The 20,979-nt window shown below is 42.8% G+C and overlaps 2 protein-coding genes across 2 annotated transcripts in view; one reads left to right on the forward strand and one right to left on the reverse strand.

The window, feature by feature from the left end:
• Positions 1 to 8,016, forward strand: part of LOC143283247 (periodic tryptophan protein 1 homolog) — a 29,015-nt gene extending 20,999 nt beyond the window's left edge. Inside the window, exons 13-15 of the mRNA XM_076589420.1 lie at positions 1,072 to 1,193; positions 3,708 to 3,807; positions 7,193 to 8,016. Coding sequence (XP_076445535.1) covers positions 1,072 to 1,193; positions 3,708 to 3,807; positions 7,193 to 7,425 — 455 coding nt within the window. The 3' untranslated portion in view covers positions 7,426 to 8,016. The remainder of the gene's footprint in view (positions 1 to 1,071; positions 1,194 to 3,707; positions 3,808 to 7,192) is intronic.
• A 1,719-nt stretch (positions 8,017 to 9,735) lies between these two features.
• Positions 9,736 to 20,979, reverse strand: part of LOC143282667 (glycoprotein endo-alpha-1,2-mannosidase-like protein) — an 11,911-nt gene continuing 667 nt past the window's right edge. Inside the window, exons 2-4 of the mRNA XM_076588335.1 lie at positions 17,109 to 17,833; positions 15,363 to 15,472; positions 9,736 to 12,020 (exon numbers count right to left, since the gene is read on the reverse strand). Coding sequence (XP_076444450.1) covers positions 11,334 to 12,020; positions 15,363 to 15,472; positions 17,109 to 17,760 — 1,449 coding nt within the window. The 5' untranslated portion in view covers positions 17,761 to 17,833 and the 3' untranslated portion in view covers positions 9,736 to 11,333. The remainder of the gene's footprint in view (positions 12,021 to 15,362; positions 15,473 to 17,108; positions 17,834 to 20,979) is intronic.

Genomic DNA, 20,979 nt, shown 5'->3' on the forward strand with positions numbered 1-20,979 from the left:
GGAGGCAGACCACCACTCAGTGTGTAATGGAGCAGGGAGGCAGACCACCACTCAATGTGTAATGGAGCGGGGAGGCAGACCACCACTCAGTGTGTAATGGAGCGGGGAGGCAGACCACCACTCAGTGTGTAATGGAGCGGGGAGGCAGACCACCACTCAATGTGTAATGGAGCGGGGAGGCAGACCACCACTCAGTGTGTAATGAAGCGGGGAGGGAGGCAGACCACCACTCAATGTGTAATGAAGCGGGGAGGGAGGCAGACCACCACTCAATGTGTAATGAAGCGGGGAGGGAGGCAGACCACCACTCAATGTGTAATGAAGCGGGGAGGGAGGCAGACCACCACTCAATGTGTAATGGAGCAGGGAGGCAGACCACCACTCAGTGTGTAATGGAGCGGGGAGGCAGACCACCACTCAGTGTGTAATGAAGCGGGGAGGCAGACCACCACTCAATGTGTAATGAAGCGGGGAGGGAGGCAGACCACCACTCAATGTGTAATGGAGCAGGGAGGCAGACCACCACTCAGTGTGTAATGGAGCGGGGAGGCAGACCACCACTCAGTGTGTAGTGGAGGGGGGAGGCAGAAATCCTGGACAGTGTGTGGAACTTGAACCCCTGCACAGTTACTTCTTAGTGCATTACCGCTAAGCCACCGCTGCACTGTCAGTACTGGTCCGTGACCAGGGAGTGTGTGTGTGGGTGTGTGTTCACATGGATACTTTGTCTCAGTGTGGTACATGCACATTTACTCAAATTGTGTGCAAAAATATTCATGATTGAGTTCTCTCTCTCTCTTATCTTTTGAGGGCCAGACGAAAGAAAAAGCAGAAAAAAAAAGCATTGAATGCTTACTCTGTTACCTTCTGTGATTGAAAACTTTTTTCTCCCTCTCTCTTTTCACTTCTCTTCTTTTGTTAAACAATCTCTGGACTTAAAAAAAAAATGAAAGGAATTTTGTGTGCAAAACAAACAAGAAAAGGAAGGCCAGTTATATGCGCGCTCCATAATTACGCCTTTTCTGCATGAAACTGTTCACCATGGTGTGTACCTTGGGTGTGTCTGCACAGGAATCAGTTTGAGCTCCCAGGTCCCGGGCCTGCTGGTGACCACGTCAGAGGACAAGTCCATGAAGATCTGGGACATCCAGGCTGACAAGCCCTCTCTTGTCCTTTCGCGCAACATGCACATGGTATGTGCTTGTTGAGTTAAAACGACTTACTGGCTTACATTATTTTTTTATTTTTTTAATTATTATTATTATTATTACTATTATTTATTTATTTATTTATTTATTTTTTTTAAATTTATTTATTTCTTTTTATTTTTTTGTACGCCTATAGTTGACTTCATCAAGTTTTTGTGCCTTATACATATTATTATTAGTAGTAGTAGCAGTTCTTTTTTATGTATTTATCTATTATTTATTTCCTTTTTTTTTCTCCTCAAGGCCTGACTAAGCGCGTTGGGTTACGCTGCTTGTCAGGCATCTGCTTGGCAGATGTGGTGTAGCGTATATGGATTTGTCTGAACGCAGTGACGCCTCCTTGAGCTACTGAAACTGAAACTGATACTGGCTTACATATGTAGAGCTGAGTGACCTATCAGCGTACAAACAAGCTTATTGGCTGACAAACTTCAGTTCCAAGTTCAGGTTTCATGGTATCCAACCTTTTCCTGATGTGTGGTACAGTTGGTAACAGCCAGTGTTTCGGCTGGACTGACTGTCATATTGCTTGGAAGTGAAAATCTGGTATGTGTGGTTCAAGTGTTGTCAGAACGATCCTTCATCTCTTCACATGACTGCTATGCTGTCTGTGCATTCTTATGCTTTTTGTTGCCTTCTCTGTAGATACTGTCTGATTTAATCGAGTGCAGCTGGACTGCTGCAAGTGCTTTGTCTAACTTGATTAAGAGTGTGTGATATGTTTCTGAAAAACTCACCAAAGAAATATGATCTTATTCGGGTTTTTTTTTAGTTTAGAAGGAAAAAAAAACAGAGTATTTAACACCTATGCATGTCAGATGTTCATCTGTTGTATATTGTTAGCAGAAGGTATCTGTTTATTATATATGATTATTACAATCAGATAGGAATTGATGTGTGTGTGTGTGTTTGCTTTTGCATGGATGTATGCTTGTGTGTCTGTTAGGATTTAGAAAGGTGAGATTTCTGTATTGAAATACCATGACATTGATAGGATGTTTTTATTATCTTCCAAATTGACGTGAGGTAAAGTGATTGGTGGTGGTGTGTGTGTGTGTGCACAGAATGAACTGTGATAAAGTGAGTTGTGTGGGTGTTGTGTGTGACAGAATGAAGTGAGATGGAGTGAGGTGCGGTGTCATGTATGCACAGAATGAATTGAGATAAAGTAACGTGTGGTGTGTATGTGTGCACAGAATGAGCTGAGATAAAGTGAGTGGTGGTGTGGGTATGTGCACAGAATTAACTGAGATAAAGTGAAGGGTAGCGTGTTTGTGTGCACAAAATAAATGTGGATGTGTGCACTGAATGAACTGACATAAAGTGAGTGATGGCATCATGTGCGCACTGACTGAACTGAGATATAGTGAGTGATGGCATCATGTGCGCACTGACTGAACTGAGATATAGTGAGTGATGGTATCATGTGTGTGCTGACTGAACTGAGATAAAGTGAGTGATGGTGTGGTGTGTGCACTGACTGAACTGAGATAAAGTGAGTGATGGTGTCGTGTGTGTACTGACTGAACTGACATAAAGTGAGTGATGGTATTGTGTGTGTACTGACTGAACTGACATAAAGTGAGTGATGGTGTCGTGTGTGTACTGACTGAACTGAGATAAAGTGAGTGCTGGTGTCGTGTGTGCACTGACTGAACTGAGATAAAGTGAGTGATGGTGTGGTGTGTGCACTGACTGAACTGAGATAAAGTGAGTGATGGTGTGGTGTGTGCACTGACTGAACTGAGATAAAGTGAGTGATGGTGTCGTGTGTGCACTGACTGAACTGAGATAAAGTGAGTGATGGTGTTGTGTGTGCACTGACTGAACTGAGATAAAGTGAGTGATGGTGTCGTGTGTGCACTGACTGAACTGACATAAAGTGAGTGATGGTGTCGTGTGTGCACTGACTGAACTGACATAAAGTGAGTGATGGTGTCGTGTGTGTACTGACTGAACTGACATAAAGTGAGTGATGGTGTCGTGTGCGTACTGACTGAACTGACATAAAGTGAGTGATGGTGTCGTGTGTGTACTGACTGAACTGAGATAAAGTGAGTGATGGTATCGTGTGTGTACTGACTGAACTGAGATAAAGTGAGTGATGGTGTCGTGTGTGCACTGACTGAACTGAGATAAAGTGAGTGATGGTGTCATGTGTGGCAAAATGAACTGAGATAAAGTGAGTGATGGTATTGTGTGTGCACTGACTGAACTGAGATAAAGTGAGTGATGGTGTGGTGTGTGCACTGACTGAACTGAGATAAAGTGAGTGATGGTGTCATGTGTGGCAAAATGAACTGAGATATAGTGAGTGATGGTGTGGTGTGTGCACTGACTGAACTGCGATAAAGCGAGTGATGGTATTGTGTGTGGCAAAATGAACTGCGATAAAGTGAGTGATGGTGTCGTGTGTGCACTGCGATAAAGCGAGTGATGGTGTGGTGTGTGCACTGACTGAACTGCGATAAAGCGAGTGATGGTGTGGTGTGTGCACAGAATGAGCTGCACTGTGTGGGATGCTGTCCAGAGGCACCCTTTGTCTTCGCTGTGGGGGGGAAGGGCCACAAAGTGTGGGACGTCCGGGAGAGTGCTGCCGGTAATGCTCACAACAGTCTTACCTCCCCTTTCTCTCTGTGTCTCGCCCTTGCTCTCTTTACTGACTCACATGTGTAAGGAAAGTCGGTCTGTTGTCACCCCGTCTGACGTGTGTGTGTGTGTGTGTGTGTGTGTGTGTGTGTGTTTGTCCACCTTAAATTTTCACATTGGAATTTTCTCAACTGTAAGTAGTAAGGAGCCAAATTTGGTTCGTGTGCTTGACAGCTTTCTAATTGCCCTCTTTATTATAATGAGGTAAGCAAGGTCACAGGTCAAATGGTCAAGGTCATTGTTTGGCAAAGTAGAAAAACGCTCTGTAGAGCTCATGTCTTGTATACAGTTTTCATCAAACAGGGAATAGTTACTGGCCATGGTGACAGAGTGATCCTTGTTGGAATTCAGAGTCAGATTTGAAGGTTAAAGTTACTGCTTGGCACAGTGTATTAACAGGAAAGGCTTGCTACATTGCTACAAAAGAGATAAAGTCTGATTTTTCTTTTTGTGCTCATTTCTGTGGTCAAATCATCATGTGGGTGTTGCGTATTTGTCTTGAAGGCCTTGCCTGTCTCATTTACAAGATCATTTTTATGATTTCATCGTGTGACAGTACTTTTGCAGATCAGATAGTGATTAGGGCGGAGGACTTTGTCATGTGCTCTGAGTGTGTTATCATTGCTACTAATTATTATTATATCTGTTACGGTTCTGCTTAGAAAAAGGTTAAAGTTAAAGGACCCATAGCTTTGTATGGTCGTCAGTGAATTCATATCCAGTGTGTCCAGCGCTTGGCATGGGAAGGGGGAGACGGGAAGCCCAGTCCTCTCCTTTCATCATTATAACCTTCCTTCACCTTAACTCTCTCCATACGTACGGCGAAAGAGACGACGTTAACAGCGTTTCACCCCAATTACCATCATCAAAATACTGCAAGAGGAAGGCTCTTATACTGAAGAGGTGAATGTTGACAAAGAATACCACAATTCTTACGACGGAAGCTAAAGGTTGGGTCATTCAGACACCCACTGGACATCCGAGGGGTCTGTGTAGGAGAAGAGAGGACTGGCCGTACTGAGTGAGTTAACCAGGTTCCCTTTCACACCTGGCAGAGTGAGGACAGTTGGAGTAAACATGTGCCGTTCTCAAGGACACAGCACCATTCTGAAACCCTGAACACCGACAGCTCTACTTGCATGATGTAAACCTGATGAGACACCAGCCAGAAAATGTGTGTGCTGTCCTGTACACACATCCCCAGGTCTCTCTCTCTCTCCCTGCTGAGTTGTGTTGGAGCAGTGGAAGTTAAAAGTGCATCAGCACTGTGTGGTTAGTGTGAGCAGTGGAAATTAACAGTGCATCAGCACTGTGTGGTTAGTGTGAGCAGTGGAAGTTAAAAGTGCATCAGCACTGTGTGGTTAGTGTGAGCAGTGGAAGTTAACAGTGCATCAGCACTGTGTGGTTGGTGTGAGCAGTGGAAATTAACAGTGCATTAGCACTGTTTGGTTAGTGTGAGCAGTGGAAGTTAACAGTGCATTAGCACTGTTTGGTTAGTGTGAGCAGTGGAAGTTAACAGTGCTAATGCACTGTTTGGTTAGTGTGAGCAGTGGAAGTTAACAGTGCATCAGCACTGTGTGGTTAGTGTGAGCAGTGGAAGTTAACAGTGCATCAGCACTGTGTGGTTAGTGTGAGCAGTGGAAGTTAACAGTGCATCAGCACTGTGTGGTTAGTGTGAGCAGTGGAAGTTAACAGTGCATTAGCACTGTTCGGTTAGTGTGAGCAGTAGACCACTATACCATGATTCTCATGGTTGAGACATGGAAAAGAAAGCGTTTGTTTTAGTTTTATTTGTTTCTTCATTTTTTATGTCTCATTTACATGAGAAAGAAATCTGTATTTTCATTAATAGAAAGGTCTCTGTAATAAAAATGTTACTGTTGTATATATTATGTATTTTATAATACTGTACAATATATTCTGTATGACATATGTATATTACTCCATAGTACTTTATCGGAGGTGCTGTGATCAGGGTTTGATAGGCGTTAGACTTCACATTCTGTGTTCGCCAGTGATCAGGGTTTGATAGGCGTTAGACTTCACATTCTGTGTTCGCCAGTGATCAGGGTTTGATAGGCGTTAGACTTCACATTCTGTGTTCGCCAGTGATCAGGGTTTGATAGGCGTTAGACTTCACATTCTGTGTTCGCCAGTGATCAGGGTTTGATAGGCGTTAGACTTCACATTCTGTGTTCGCCAGTGATCAGGGTTTGATAGGCGTTAGACTTCACATTCTGTGTTCGCCAGTGATCAGGGTTTGATAGGCGTTAGACTTCACATTCTGTGTTCGCCAGTGATCAGTGTTTGATAGGCGTTAGACTTCACATTCTGTGTTCGCCAGTGATCAGGGTTTGATAGGCGTTAGACTTCACATTCTGTGTTCGCCAGTGATCAGGGTTTGATAGGCGTTAGACTTCACATTCTGTGTTCGCCAGTGATCAGGGTTTGATAGGCGTTAGACTTCACATTCTGTGTTCGCCAGTGATCAGGGTTTGATAGGCGTTAGACTTCACATTCTGTGTTCGCCAGTGATCAGGGTTTGATAGGCGTTAGACTTCACATTCTGTGTTCGCCAGTGATCAGGGTTTGATAGGCGTTAGACTTCACATTCTGTGTTCGCCAGTGATCAGGGTTTGATAGGCGTTAGACTTCACATTCTGTGTTCGCCAGTGATCAGGGTTTGATAGGCGTTAGACTTCACATTCTGTGTTCGCCAGTGATCAGGGTTTGATAGGCGTTAGACTTCACATCCTGTGTTCGCCAGTGATCAGGGTTTGATAGGCGTTAGACTTCACATTCTGTGTTCGCCAGTGATCAGGGTTTGATAGGCGTTAGACTTCACATTCTGTGTTCGCCAGTGATCAGGGTTTGATAGGCGTTAGACTTCACATTCTGTGTTCGCCAGTGATCAGGGTTTGATAGGCGTTAGACTTCACATTCTGTGTTCGCCAGTGATCAGGGTTTGACATCCTGTTTCTGCATGGTGTCTTGTCCTTGGGAAAGGCATTTTACTTCAAATTATTCCTCACTCCACCCAGGTGTGAATGGGTACCGGACTTCTTTCGTTCGGGAAGGTTACATTGGTGGAAGGAGAGGATTGGGCCCCGCCTCCCTGTGCCAGGTCCTGGACACAGTGGATCCGAATTCACTGCTCCTGTGGTTGTGAAAAGCTACAGGGCCTTTGACTGTCTTTAACTTTCAGACAGCACTGTATACTACGGTTGGAGTAGATGAAATGTGTGTGTGAGTGTGCTGTACAAATTCTTGCTCTTGCAGGACATCACATAACTTTATGCAAGGTTTGAACCTGAACCCTGTTTGTGCTGTGACAGTGCGTAACCAGTTCCTGAACCGGATGCCGGCCAAGCTGGCCCAGGAGTGTGCTGGCGATGACCGTGATGTGAATGACGATGATGATGCTGATGCTGCCATGGCGATGGAAGGACTGGAGATGGGGGAGGAGGAGGAGGAGGAAGAGGAGAAAGCAGCAGCAGCTGCAGCAGCCCCGGTCTCGGCCAAAAAGAAGAAAAAGAAGAAGAAGAAGAAGGCCAAGAAAACAGAGTAGATGTGGATTGTTCCTGTAATTATGTGCTGAAAAAAACAACAACAAAAACCCCCCAAAAAACACATCAATTCAAAACCTGCTGCTCGCATCCCAGAACTGATCAGTTTTCAGCGAGAGAAAAGGGCTTGGCTGTCCCAAAAAACAATCTTTGCAGTGCTAAGCTCACTTAGCATTAAGAATTTTCCTTGGTTTACACTCATTCTATAGACTTGAAAAAATTCTTTCTGCTTTGCAAGCTTTGTGTTGATAAGATTGATGATGCAGCCCAGCTGACAGCTTGATGATGCAACCCAGCTGACAGCTGAAGGGCAGGAGGCACTGAAGTTTTCTTTGCTTCAAGAGAAATGTAAATTATGTATTGTGCACAGCTGCTACAGTCTTCTTCACTAAATGAACAGATAATGTCAAGTATGTGGTCAGTTTCAGGTGAGGTCAGGTGTGATGTTTCTTATATGGTGATCCATGATAGTGTGAGCGTTTCAAGATTACATAACCTTGCTGCTGGTGAACACTTTGTTCATGTGAATGTTTTGATGAATGTGAGAATGTTCTGCTGTGGGATATATGCTTGATTAAACCTAAATATGAAAAGTCAAGACTGGGCTTTGTTTTGTATGAATGATTAAAATGTTCTGCAGTTGCCTGTATTCTTGAGTAAACCTGAATTTCTTTCTTCTTTTTTTTAAAAACTTTTTATTTTGTGTGTGAATGGCAATGAATTAGCTTTGTTTTTTATGAATGACATCAAACTAGCTCTATGAATGGCATCAAAGATTAAAAACTACATACTGTTACTATGAAACTCCAATCCTGAAATGCCAGCAAGCAAACCCTTGAACACAAAAGCAAACACGGAAGTCACTGTGTCGTGAACAGAACTTTACTGAATTATATACAGTTTAAATGCAAGACAGATTAAATTATATACAGCTTAAAAGCAAGACAATGTACTGAGCATTAACAATGTCCACATCACATATTGCTGAAAATCCAACCCCTCACAGACACTGTGTGGATGCTATCAACACAAAGGTAAAAAAAAAAAAAAAAAAAACCTCGCAATATTGAAAAACCTTCCCAAGAGTAAAAAGATGCAAACTGGAATGTCAAGCTGAATATCTTGTTCAGAAAGGGAAAATTCAGTCTGTGAGATATTAACAGGAACCACTCTTACAGTGATAGGTATTCTTGGAGGTGAACGTGAATTCACTTTTAGTTTTATTCATGTGCAGAATTTTGGTGGAGTCACTCCCATGCTGCTCATTCAGATGTTGAATGAAAGTACTACCATTTTATCCACATCTAGTAAACAAAATAAGGACAACCTTGGCTAAAGGAATGATTCAGCGCTTGTAGCTTTTAGAGGCGTTTGATTGGCTAAGAGCAGACCGGGCAAGAAGGGGCGTCTTTTCACTGTTAGCCACGTGAAATTTGGCCAAGCAGAGCAAACCGATAGGCCTTGTTTGCATCAGTTTGACATGGTACAGTATATGACACCAAATAAGGTGTTTTTGTTTTGATATTACAATTTTCACAGATTGACATAAGCTTACATTTGGGCCAACAGCAAGGTGAGAGCTGTATGATCAATGGTTTCTTCATTACAATAGGAAGTCATTTACAGCTTAGTCTATTGTGAAGGACTATGACTCTCAAACTAGGAGGCAAGATTGCACTGGCTCTTAGTGCTGCAGCTTTGGGGGCTAGTTTGGGAATCATCTCAATGCTGACTGTCCTAAAATCCTCTTGGTCGAGAGAGTGGGGATGTAACTTGGGCAAGACACTCTCCACTATAATCAAATTCTAACCCAAATAATCTGGACAGCAGATGCCTCCTGTGCTGTTCTGATGGTCTTAGTTGGATGGGACTGACTACCACACATGATTTTCATCATCAGTTCTCAACAAATACTGACAGTCTTTTGAACTGTGTTGTGATTTTGAAGAGGCCGAAGTAAAGTCAATTTAACACATGTTTTCCTGCACATTTTCTGCATTTTGAAATACACATGTTTTTGTTTTTTTGTTGTTGTTGACAATTTGAGCAGTAATTTGTGTATATTCTGTTTGTCTCAGTTCAGCTGGAATGATTTTTAAAAAATGTTGCACACATTGCATTTCTATACACTCTCTCTCCCTCTCCATTCATATTTTATACTTTTAAATAAACAGCTTCACAAGCTTTCATATCTTGCAAAGAATACAGAACTTATATTAAAACATAACATTGATGAACACACACACACAAACACACAATATCACTTTGTGGAAAGACATAAAATTGATGAACAACACACACACACACACACACACACACACACACACAAACACACAATATCACTTTGTGGAAAGACATAAAATTGATGAACAACACACACACACACAATCACACATAAGTTTGGGCATTCTGTCCGATCACAGTTCTGAAAAAGTACTGGTACCTTTCTAACTATCAAAACAGCTTTAGTTCTATCCAATCCAGTGAGATCTGAGCACAATGGACGACAGCATCAGTCTCAGTTATCTTTCACCCCCCACCCCCTGCGCCCCAACCCCCACCAAAAAGCTCTTGGATGATATTATAATCACCTACATGCACACCTACAAACACACACGCAGCTTACCAGCAACAGTAAAACTATATAAACATAACAGATGCGTACAATCACAAACAAAGGCACGCACTTGTTCACACATTACATCCACATAACAGACGATGGAAACAAGCAGTACAGAGAGAGCCAAGTGGTCAGAAGGAAACTGAAGTTTCAGCAATGGCGACACTGATGTTCTCTCCATCCTCCCTGCCTCACTGGATCTCTTCATTCATTCTGGCTTCCAACAGCAACAGTATTAAATTAAAAAAAAATTAAAAAAAAACAGACGGGCACACCAGATGAGTGGTTACAGCCAGGGTCTTGTGTTCGAATCCCAGTCATGACACCTGGCTGGTAAAGGATGGAGATTTTTCCTATCTCCAAGGTCAATATAAGTGCAGACCTAATGCCTGAACCCCCTACATGTGTATATGCATGCAAAGATCAAATATGCATTTTCCCATAATCTATGTCAGCATTTGGTAGGTTGTGGAAACAAGAACATAACCAGCATGCACCCCCCAAAAAAATTTTTTTGCCTACGTGATGGGGAGTAAAAAGGGTCATACACATAAACACCTATTTATGTATATGAGTGAACATGACAGTTGCAGCCCAAGAACGAAAAAGGAGAAGAAATAATAAACAACAAGCACAGTGAATCTTCCTCTTGACAGCCTAAAACACTGGTGTGTTTGTAAGTCCAGTGACTTTTGCTCTTTCAAACAATGCATTATCAACTCATATTCAGTAACTCTGCCTTATTTAATGTTCATTCATACCATATACAAGACAAAACTGTATTTGTGTAGTTTAGTCCATGTGGTGTACTCAAGAAGGCGTCACTGCATTTGGACAAAAGAAATAAACAAAATAAAAAGGAAACAATGATAATAAATAGATAATTAAGCAAATAAATGAACAGACACACACACACACACACACACACACACACACACACACACACCAGATATGCAACAGACATGCAGTTTCACAGATACGAAAGCAAAAAGCATTGTCCAATTAACTTGTAAGTTTGACTATTCTCCATTCCCCCTAACCACATGGTAAACATGCCCATTTTCTTACTTTACCATCCCTGTCTCCATGTCATTACAACTGGACATGTGAGTGCCGGACTAAAAAGTTAAATTAAAACCCCCCAAAATTCAGATTCTCACATCACAGCATCACATTTTTGAAGATAACACTGTTAACACTGTCTCTGTTCAATGCATGACATACTATTTCTGAAGTGCTGATCATGTTAACCATCCTCAAGATACCACCCAAAATTTTAAATACCAAACATCAAGAAAATTGACCCACATACTCTTTCAGAAGGCGGAGGTAGAAGTCAGGAGCATGTGGGGAGTAATCCTCGTACCTGAATCCTTCAATGGTTTTGGGCACCGCTGGCTCCAGCTGTGTGCCTTCATGCCACTCGTTGAAGGACGTCACGGAGACCACCTTCACCCCTGCATCCACAGCTGCCTGCAACGACTGCCGGAAATATTTTCCCTGGAGACGCTTCCTGGTGTTCTCTGCGTTCCACGGTCGGACTCGTGTGTCCACGTAGCCCGGCCCCACACTGGGCACGAAAAGGAGACGGTTGTTTGCCGCAAATTTTGCCATGTGTTTCCAGTTGGACCATGAGCTGCCTTTGGTGAACCCATTGGTAGCAAAGTAAGTGTAGAACCCGTCAAATCCTGAAGCCAGGAGCTTGGGTTCATCTTCTGGTGCTAGATAAAGACCCAGGAAAATGCCGTCGTATTCTGTGCCACGAAGAGAGTGCTCTCCCCCTGGCTTCAGTGCCTCTGCCCACTGGGAGGAGTCGATCTGGTAGGAGTCATATATGTAATACACAGGTAGCTGCTTTCCGCCTGCTTCTCTTCTGTAAAACCCTGGGTGTTTGCCATAGGTGTTGATGATGTATTTGATGTTCTTCTTCAGCGTCTCTCCACTTCTGCCCTTGTAAGGCTCAATATGAATTGCGACCTGCCAAAACATTGGGAGAAAAATGATGAAAGATAACAGTTAACACATCTCTGATACATACCAAGGGGCTTCATAATTTTACTTTAAATTCTATTGGGTTGGGGAGAGGTGGGAGGATGGGTCTTTAACAAGCAGTTATAAATTATATAGTCAACACTTCTTACACCGGTTCTCGTCCGATCACCGAAGTTAAGCAACGTCGGGCCCTGTTAGTACTTGGATGGGTGACCGCCTGGGAACACCGGGTGCTGTTGGCAACCTTTTTCTGAAGGCCTGACTAAGCACGTTGGGTTACGCTGCTGGTCAGGCATCTGCTTGGCAGATGTGGTGTAGCGTATATAGATTTGTCCAAACGCAGTGACGCCTCCTTGAGCTACTGAAACTACTGAAACTGTGGACAGTCACTGGGGTCATTGGGCTGAAGAACTGCTCACTGAATTCCTCCAGGTCTGTTGGCTGTGTGTCAAAACCTAGGTCTCTACAAATAGTTTTCCTTATTAAAAGCCAAAACGTGTTACAAATAAACAGTTAATCTTTTTTTAAAATAAAGAAAAAAGACAGACAGGAAAAAATTGCTAAAAATGTATTCTGTATGAAACACCATTAAGCTTGAGGGGAAAAAAAGAGGCAGTGGAGAGGGACTGCACCAAACACAGCATGGTTGGAAGCACATCGACTAACAACTGAACCAAACACAGTGTGGTTGGAAGCACATCGACTAACAACTGAACCTAACACAGTATGTCAGAAGCACATCGACTAACAACTGAACCTAACACAGTATGTCAGAAGCACATCGACTAACAACTGAACCAAACACAGTATGGTCGGAAGCACATAGACTAACAAGCAGTGCTAAAATGAAACTGTCAACTGACAACCAAAATCATTATTCAAACTAATGTGGGTTTTTTTAGCGCTACAAATTTATTTCTGTATTTGAGGTGATAACACTGTTTGAATCATGTTATTCTGATGTATCTAAATTATCTTCTTTTTTTTTTAAAGTATGGGAGATGTTACCATGCCTCAGGCACACTACAACATGTAGCTGTTTTCTCCAGATCCCTGCAGACAGGTGAATTCTGGGCTTAACAATACTCAGTGAGAGTTAATGTCTGTTCAATTCTTTTTTTAATGTTCATTCTTGTTGATTCAGTGTCCACAAAAGGGGACTACACAATTACAACAATATAACACACCTACTTTCACCTCATACCTGAAGACAGCAGAGGACGGCACACATGTAAAACAATGTAACACACCTATCTTCACCCCATACCTGAAGGCAACAGAGGACGGCACACATGTAAAACAATGTAACACACCTATCTTCACCCCATACCTGAAGACAACAGAGGACAGCACACATGTAAAACAATGTAACACACCTATCTTCACCCCATACCTGAAGACAGCAGAGGACGGCACACATGTAAAACAATGTAACACACCTATCTTCACCCCATACCTGAAGGCAACAGAGGACGGCACACATGTAAAACAATGTAACACACCTACCTTCACCCCATACCTGAAGGCAACAGAGGACGGCACACATGTAAAACAATGTAACACACCTACCTTCACCACATACCTGAAGGCAACAGAGGACAGCACACATGTAAAACAATGTAACACACCTATCTTCACCCCATACCTGAAGACAACAGAGGACAGCACACATGTAAAACAATGTAACACACCTATCTTCACCCCATACCTGAAGACAACAGAGGACAGCACACATGTAAAACAATGTAACACACCTACCTTCACCCCATACCTGAAGGCAACAGAGGACAGCACACATGTAAAACAATGTAACACACCTACCTTCACCCCATACCTGAAGACAGCAGAGGACAGCACACATGTAAAACAATGTAACACACCTACCTTCACCCCATACCTGAAGACAACAGAGGACAGCACACATGTAAAACAATGTAACACACCTATCTTCACCCCATACCTGAAGACAACAGAGGACAGCACACATGTAAAACAATGTAACACACCTATCTTCACCCCATACCTGAAGGCAACAGAGGACGGCACACATGTAAAACAATGTAACACACCTACCTTCACCCCATACCTGACAGCAGCAAAAGACAGTAAATGTAAAACAATATAACACACCTACCTTCACCCCATACCTGAAGACAACAGAGGACAGCACACATGTAAAACAATGTAACACACCTACCTTCACCCCATACCTGAAGACAACAGAGGACAGCACACATGTAAAACAATGTAACACACCTATCTTCACCTCATACCTGAAGACAACAGAGGACAGCACACATGTAAAACAATGTAACACACGTATCTTCACCTCATACCTGAAGGCAACAGAGGACAGCACACATGTAAAACAATGTAACACACCTATCTTCACCCCATACCTGAAGACAACAGAGGACAGCACACATGTAAAACAATGTAACACACCTACCTTCACCCCATACCTGAAGGCAACAGAGGACAGCACACATGTAAAACAATGTAACACACCTACCTTCACCCCATACCTGAAGACAACAGAGGACAGCACACATGTAAAACAATGTAACACACCTACCTTCACCCCATACCTGAAGACAACAGAGGACAGCACACATGTAAAACAATGTAACACACCTATCTTCACCTCATACCTGAAGACAACAGAGGACAGCACACATGTAAAACAATGTAACACACGTATCTTCACCTCATACCTGAAGGCAACAGAGGACAGCACACATGTAAAACAATGTAACACACCTATCTTCACCCCATACCTGAAGACAACAGAGGACAGCACACATGTAAAACAATGTAACACACCTACCTTCACCCCATACCTGAAGGCAACAGAGGACAGCACACATGTAAAACAATGTAACACACCTACCTTCACCCCATACCTGAAGACAACAGAGGACAGCACACATGTAAAACAATGTAACACACCTACCTTCACCTCATACCTGAAGGCAACAGAGGACGGCACACATGTAAAACAATGTAACACACCTACCTTCACCCCATACCTGAAGGCAACAGAGGACGGCACACATGTAAAACAATGTAACACACCTACCTTCACCCCATACCTGAAGGCAACAGAGGACGGCACACATGTAAAACAATGTAACACACCTACCTTCACCCCATACCTGAAGACAGCAGAGGACGGCACACATGTAAAACAATGTAACACACCTACCTTCACCCCATACCCGACAGCAGCAAAAGACAGTAAATGTAAAACAATGTAACACACCTACCTTCACCCCATACCCGACAGCAGCAAAAGACAGTAAATGTAAAACAATGTAACACACCTACCTTCACCCCATACCTGTGGGCTGAGTCCAGCAGCAGAGGGATCAGCCAATCCAATGGCTGGCCGTTGTCGTCGCCCTGGTCAGGTGGGTACCAGGTCACCACTACCACCCCTGATGATGAAGGGGACAGAAGCAGCACCCTGTTAGCTGCCGTACAGCATATCATCACAGGTACAAAAATAACACCCTGTCAACAGCTGTACAGCTTATCACCTTATCTATAACCTGTCAGTCTGTTGTTTTAAGGTATTACACACAGTCAGCCAGACACCAAGAAGATGGGACCTCACCTGGAGCCAGACAGAGGCAAAGGCACAGGACAGGGGATTATGGAGGTCTCTTACAGACTATCCAAAACCCCAGGAGGGGTGAAAGTTCTAAGTACATAAGCATAAGGCAATTTTTTCTCACATTTAGATAAAAAAAACTGAAAGGATTCCTTACTTCCATGACTTTACACAATTTTGTAATGCACAGAATGTTATACATAGTCCTGAAACTGAGAACAAGTTAAAAAAAAATTTGGGCATGCTTTTGTCATTACATTTCCTTATACACATTTGTATTTGTATTTCTCTTTTTATCACAATTACAGATTTCTCTGTGTGAAATTCGGGCTGCTCTCCCCAGGGAGAGCGTGTCACTACACTACAGCGCCACCCATTTTTTTGGTATTTTTTCCTGTGTGCAGTTTTATTTGTTTTTCCTATCGAAGTGGATTTTTCTACAGAATTTTGCCAGGAACAACCCTTTTGTTGCCGTGGGTTCTTTTACGTGTGCTATGACTATTTCAATAATGTGTTAATTATATTTTAGTTATTCAATGGATATGATATTTCCAATTCATTCAAATTATAGAATGAAAGGCAGTATATGTATCATCAATACCAGGAAGATCAATATCTCATCCCGACACAAATTGTCAACAACAAAAATAGTAACTGATACAAAGGTTTGTGCAGTGCCATTTCTTGAGAAATACACTCATGAATGCCAGAGAAAGAGGAAACCAGTATGCCATGATGAGACTTATCATCACAATCTGCAAAATGTTTTTCACTCTTATCGTAGATATGGGACATCATAGAAAGCAAGTTCTAACTTAAAAACAACAACTTTTCATAAGTTCTCTCAGCACACTCATTCAATTCTGTGTACTCAGACAGACTTAGGTGCATCCATGCATGCATTAACCCCCCCCCCCCCCCCATTCCCCCACCCCCTCCCATCCCCCCACCCCCTCATCCCAGCCCCCTTCCAGCCTGTGCAAATATATGTGCCTGTCCACCCACCTACCCACTCACAGTGGAGTGGAATGATGGCCTACAGGTAAAATGTATACCTAGGAAGCAAGAGAATCTGAGAGCATGGGATTAAACCCCACACCAAGCAGTATTTTTATCCCCTCCCACAAGACCCTGAGTGGTGGTTTAGACAACTGTCATTCAGAAGAGACGATAAACCGAGGTCTCAATGTGGGTAGCAAGCACTAAGCGCATGCAAAACAATCCATGGCAACAAAACTGTTGTACCTGCCAATTCTGTATATAAAAAACAACACAACACTTTGATGGGAAATCCAAACACACTTGCAGGCAGAAAAAGACAAGGTGGCAGTGCACCATAGCAAAACATTCTCCCCGGGGACAGCAGCCCCGATATCTCTCACAGAGAAATCTGTTGTGACATAAAGAGTAATACAGAACAATTTCCACATAATACAACAAAACACTGCAGTAAACTTCACCTGCCCCAGAGGACTGGATCTGCTTCATGTGTGTGTCCACAACAGCAGGGTTGGCAGAACTGTAAGGCCCCAGGGCAGGAAAAAAGTTGGAGCCGATATCCTCTGGGGGCTTGTGGGCACCGCGCGGCCATTTGACTGCCTCCTCCTTCCGCCAGTGGGGTATATACTGATGATTCCAGTGTATGTACTGGCCATCGGTCTCTGGACTGCCATACCATGGGTAATAGAACAGGTGCACGTTATAATTCAGGGTGATATTGTTGACAGTGCTTATCTTTTCCATAGTGATTTTGTTATTCCTTTTTGGGCCTTTGGCAATATCTGTAATGCCTGTCTTGTTCTCCATGCTCTTTATCTTTTGATCTACAGTCTGTCTTAGCTTCCCCAACAATCCAGTCTCAGGGATTTTCATCGCATTTGTATCACCATTTTTATCAGCAGCAAACTTCTGGAAGAAATGAAAATTGTCCTGTGGTTGTTTCATCCTCCTATGGTCCACATGTTCTGGAAGGAGTCTTTTCTCTAACAGCACATAGATGAGAAGAGAGACAGCAGCTGTGGCGACGACTAATGCAAGAAAAACAAAATAACGCCGCACACTGGGAGGCATTGAGGAGAATTTTCTGGCCATCACACTTTTCTGTTTGAGCATATAGGAGTGTGCAGTGAGATTCCATCAGTGCAGAATGCTCATCTTGCAAGGTTTAATTGCTGTGTTTTCATAGCTGTAAGAAAAGATAATATTATTAAAGTGATCTGTTAAAGACATCTTCACATCAGTAGCCAAGGGGAAAAAACAATCAAAACACACACTTTTCATAAAATCTGTCAATATTAGAGTGCATTTTATAAAGTACATACCTCCAGTTCTAGATGCCAATGCTGATTTGTATATAATTTAAAAACTTTCCATATATATTTCTTTCTTTGTCTTGGATTACAGAATAGAACTGATTTCATAACTTTTGAAAACTTACATGAAATCTGAAATCAATTATCAAGTCTTCTTTATGGAATAACAATCCACAGAGTTTCCTGGAAATTCATTTATGTTTACCCAGAATGCCACACTAACCCACTGTTACTTTTGCCCTTTATCCCAACAGTATAGTATCCTTTAAAAATTGCTCTGGATCCCTCCCCTCATATACATTGTGTGTTTGAACCTGTGTGTGAGTGTGTGCGTGTATGTGTGCACACGCGCACGTTCGTGCATGTGTGTGTGTGCCTGTGTGAGTAATGTGTGTGTGTGTGTGCCTCTGTGTTTCTTGCATCTGTGTGAGTGAGTGAAAGTGAGGAAGATATACAGACAGACATGCAGAATTAAATGCAGGAGAATTTGTAATCAACATATCTTTAATTTTAATAATAATAATAATGTTCATCTATGTAGCATCCTTTCTCTCTATGAGCTCAGGGTGCTTTACATGAAAGAAAAATATTACAAATCATTCATGTCCACTGTTAGTCTTTCTCAAACCCCCTCCCCCTCCACTCTCCCTTTCCCACTCTTCATGCATCCAAAGTGAGCTGACATGGGTGGTGTTGGAGAACAAGGAAGCTGGGAGTGCTTATCATGAGATTTTAAAAAGATGAGTTTTTACTGATGAGCGAAAAGCAGAAACAGAATCAGATGCACGGATATGATGAGGAAGGTTGTTCCAGATGTGAGGAGCAGCAATGAAAGAACGTTCACCAAAGTTTCTTGCATTGACATGAGGAAGTTTCAAAAGGTAACAGTCAGAGGAAGAGTGGAGATTTCTTGAGGGAGTGTAAACACTGATAAGGTCAGAAATATATGTAGGTCATGCAGAGTGGAAAGGTGGATAGCAGAGACATGCAACTTTGTATTTAATTCTCGCTTCAATGATGGGGACCCAATGTAGAGTGCGGAGGTGAGGAGAAATGTGATCAGTATGTGGGATGCTGAGAGTCAGACGGGCAGCATTGTTTAGAAGTTTTTGATTTCGCTGAAGATGATTATGTGGACAGCCTATGAGAAGAGAATTACAGTAGTCAATTCGTGACAGAACAAAAGCATGAGTTTTTGGCAGTTTCTCCTCAGTATGACCGTTCTTTAACTTTCGGGAAAAGGATGATAATTGTTGCTGCTCTGTTCTGTCCACACAACAGGCGTGACAGCCAACAGCTTTGAGCGCTGAACTTTCTATTTGTGGGTCCTGTTTTACATTGTTTCCAACCGGTAACTGAAGATTTTGTGAAGAAAGTGTGTCTGAGCGCTTGTCCGAAATCCTGTGAGCTTGACCCTGTCCCGTCTTCTTTGTTGGTTGAATGTATTGATGTTCTACTGCCACATATTACTCATGTCATCAATTCTTCCTTGCTGTCTGGTTGTTTCCCTGAAAGCTTCAAGTCTGCTATTGTACGTCCACTCATCAAGAAACCATCTTTGGATCATAATTGCTTGAAAAATTATCGACCTGTCTCTAATCTGTCATTTTTATCAAAACTGCTAGAAAAGATCATATTGTCTCAGCTCTTAGCTCATCTGGAGCAGAATGGCTTACTTAATTCCCACCAGTCAGCTTATAGACGTGGTCATAGTTGCGAAACAGCCCTTCTTAGAATAGTGAATGATTTGCTTTCGGGATTTGATGAGGATAAGATATCTGTTCTCGCTCTCTTAGATTTGTCAGCAGCTTTTGACACTATCGACCACTCTATCCTCTTGAACAGACTTAAAACTTCCTTTGGTATTCGTGACACTGCACTAGCATGGATCACGTCTTACCTGTCAGATCGTACACAGAAAGTGTGTGTAAATGGTACATACTCTAGAATATCTGCCTTGAAATATGGTGTCCCACAAGGGTCCGTCCTAGGTCCTGTTCTTTTCGTGCTGTATGCGGCTCCTGTGTCGGATGTCATCAGTCATCATGCGATGTCGCATGAGAGCTTTGCTGATGACACACAACTTTATCAGTCGGCTTCCATAGCTGAATTTGATGCACTGGTGACTCAAACACAGGAGTGCATTGCTGGCCTAAAGGACTGGATGACTCTCAACAAGCTGCAATTAAATGATGATAAGACTGAATTGATGATAACCTGTCCAAAGAAGTTTCGTCAACATCCTTCCTTTCCTGACTCTGTTCTGATCAATAGCACACCTGTTTCACTTTCTCCCTCTGTTCGCAGTCTTGGTGTAATCCTGGACCAGTCTCTTTCCTTCCAACAGCACATTTCGAATATCTGTAAAGTTGCCTATTTGGAACTGCGTAGAATCAGCTCTATCCGCCACTATCTCTCAACCGATGCAACCAAGACACTTGTATGCTCTCTGGTTCTCTCAAGATTGGATTACTGCAACTCTCTTTTGGCCGGCCTTCCCAAATACCTGTTAGACAGACTCCAACGAATTCAGAATAACGCTGCCAGACTCATTTGCAGAGCTTCTAAATTTGACCATGTTTCTCCTCTCCTTCAGTCTCTCCACTGGTTGCCTGTTTCTGATCGAATAGACTATAAGCTATCCACTCTGACCTTTTCTGCAGTCAACGGATCTGGCCCCAAGTATCTTTCTGAACTCATCCATATCTATACCCCGTCTCGCCAGCTCCGTTCTTCCTCTGATACTCGACTTCTCAGGATACCTCACGTCAGAAGTAAGACCTATGGACACAGATCGTTTTCTTTTCAATCGCCAAAGACGTGGAACAAGCTCCCTGATAACCTCCGTCACTCTGATTCCCTCGCATCTTTTAAATCTCGTCTCAAAACTCACCTTTTCCCTCAGCAATAAGTTCAATTGTGGCAGGTCCACAACTACATGCATGTATATGAATGTGTATTGTGTGTGCGTGTGTTTATGTAAGTTTGTGCCTGCCTATGTGTGCGTATTTGTTAGGGT

Source organism: Babylonia areolata, chromosome 6, assembly GCF_041734735.1.
Source record: "Babylonia areolata isolate BAREFJ2019XMU chromosome 6, ASM4173473v1, whole genome shotgun sequence".
Classification (NCBI taxonomy): domain Eukaryota; kingdom Metazoa; phylum Mollusca; class Gastropoda; order Neogastropoda; family Buccinidae; genus Babylonia; species Babylonia areolata.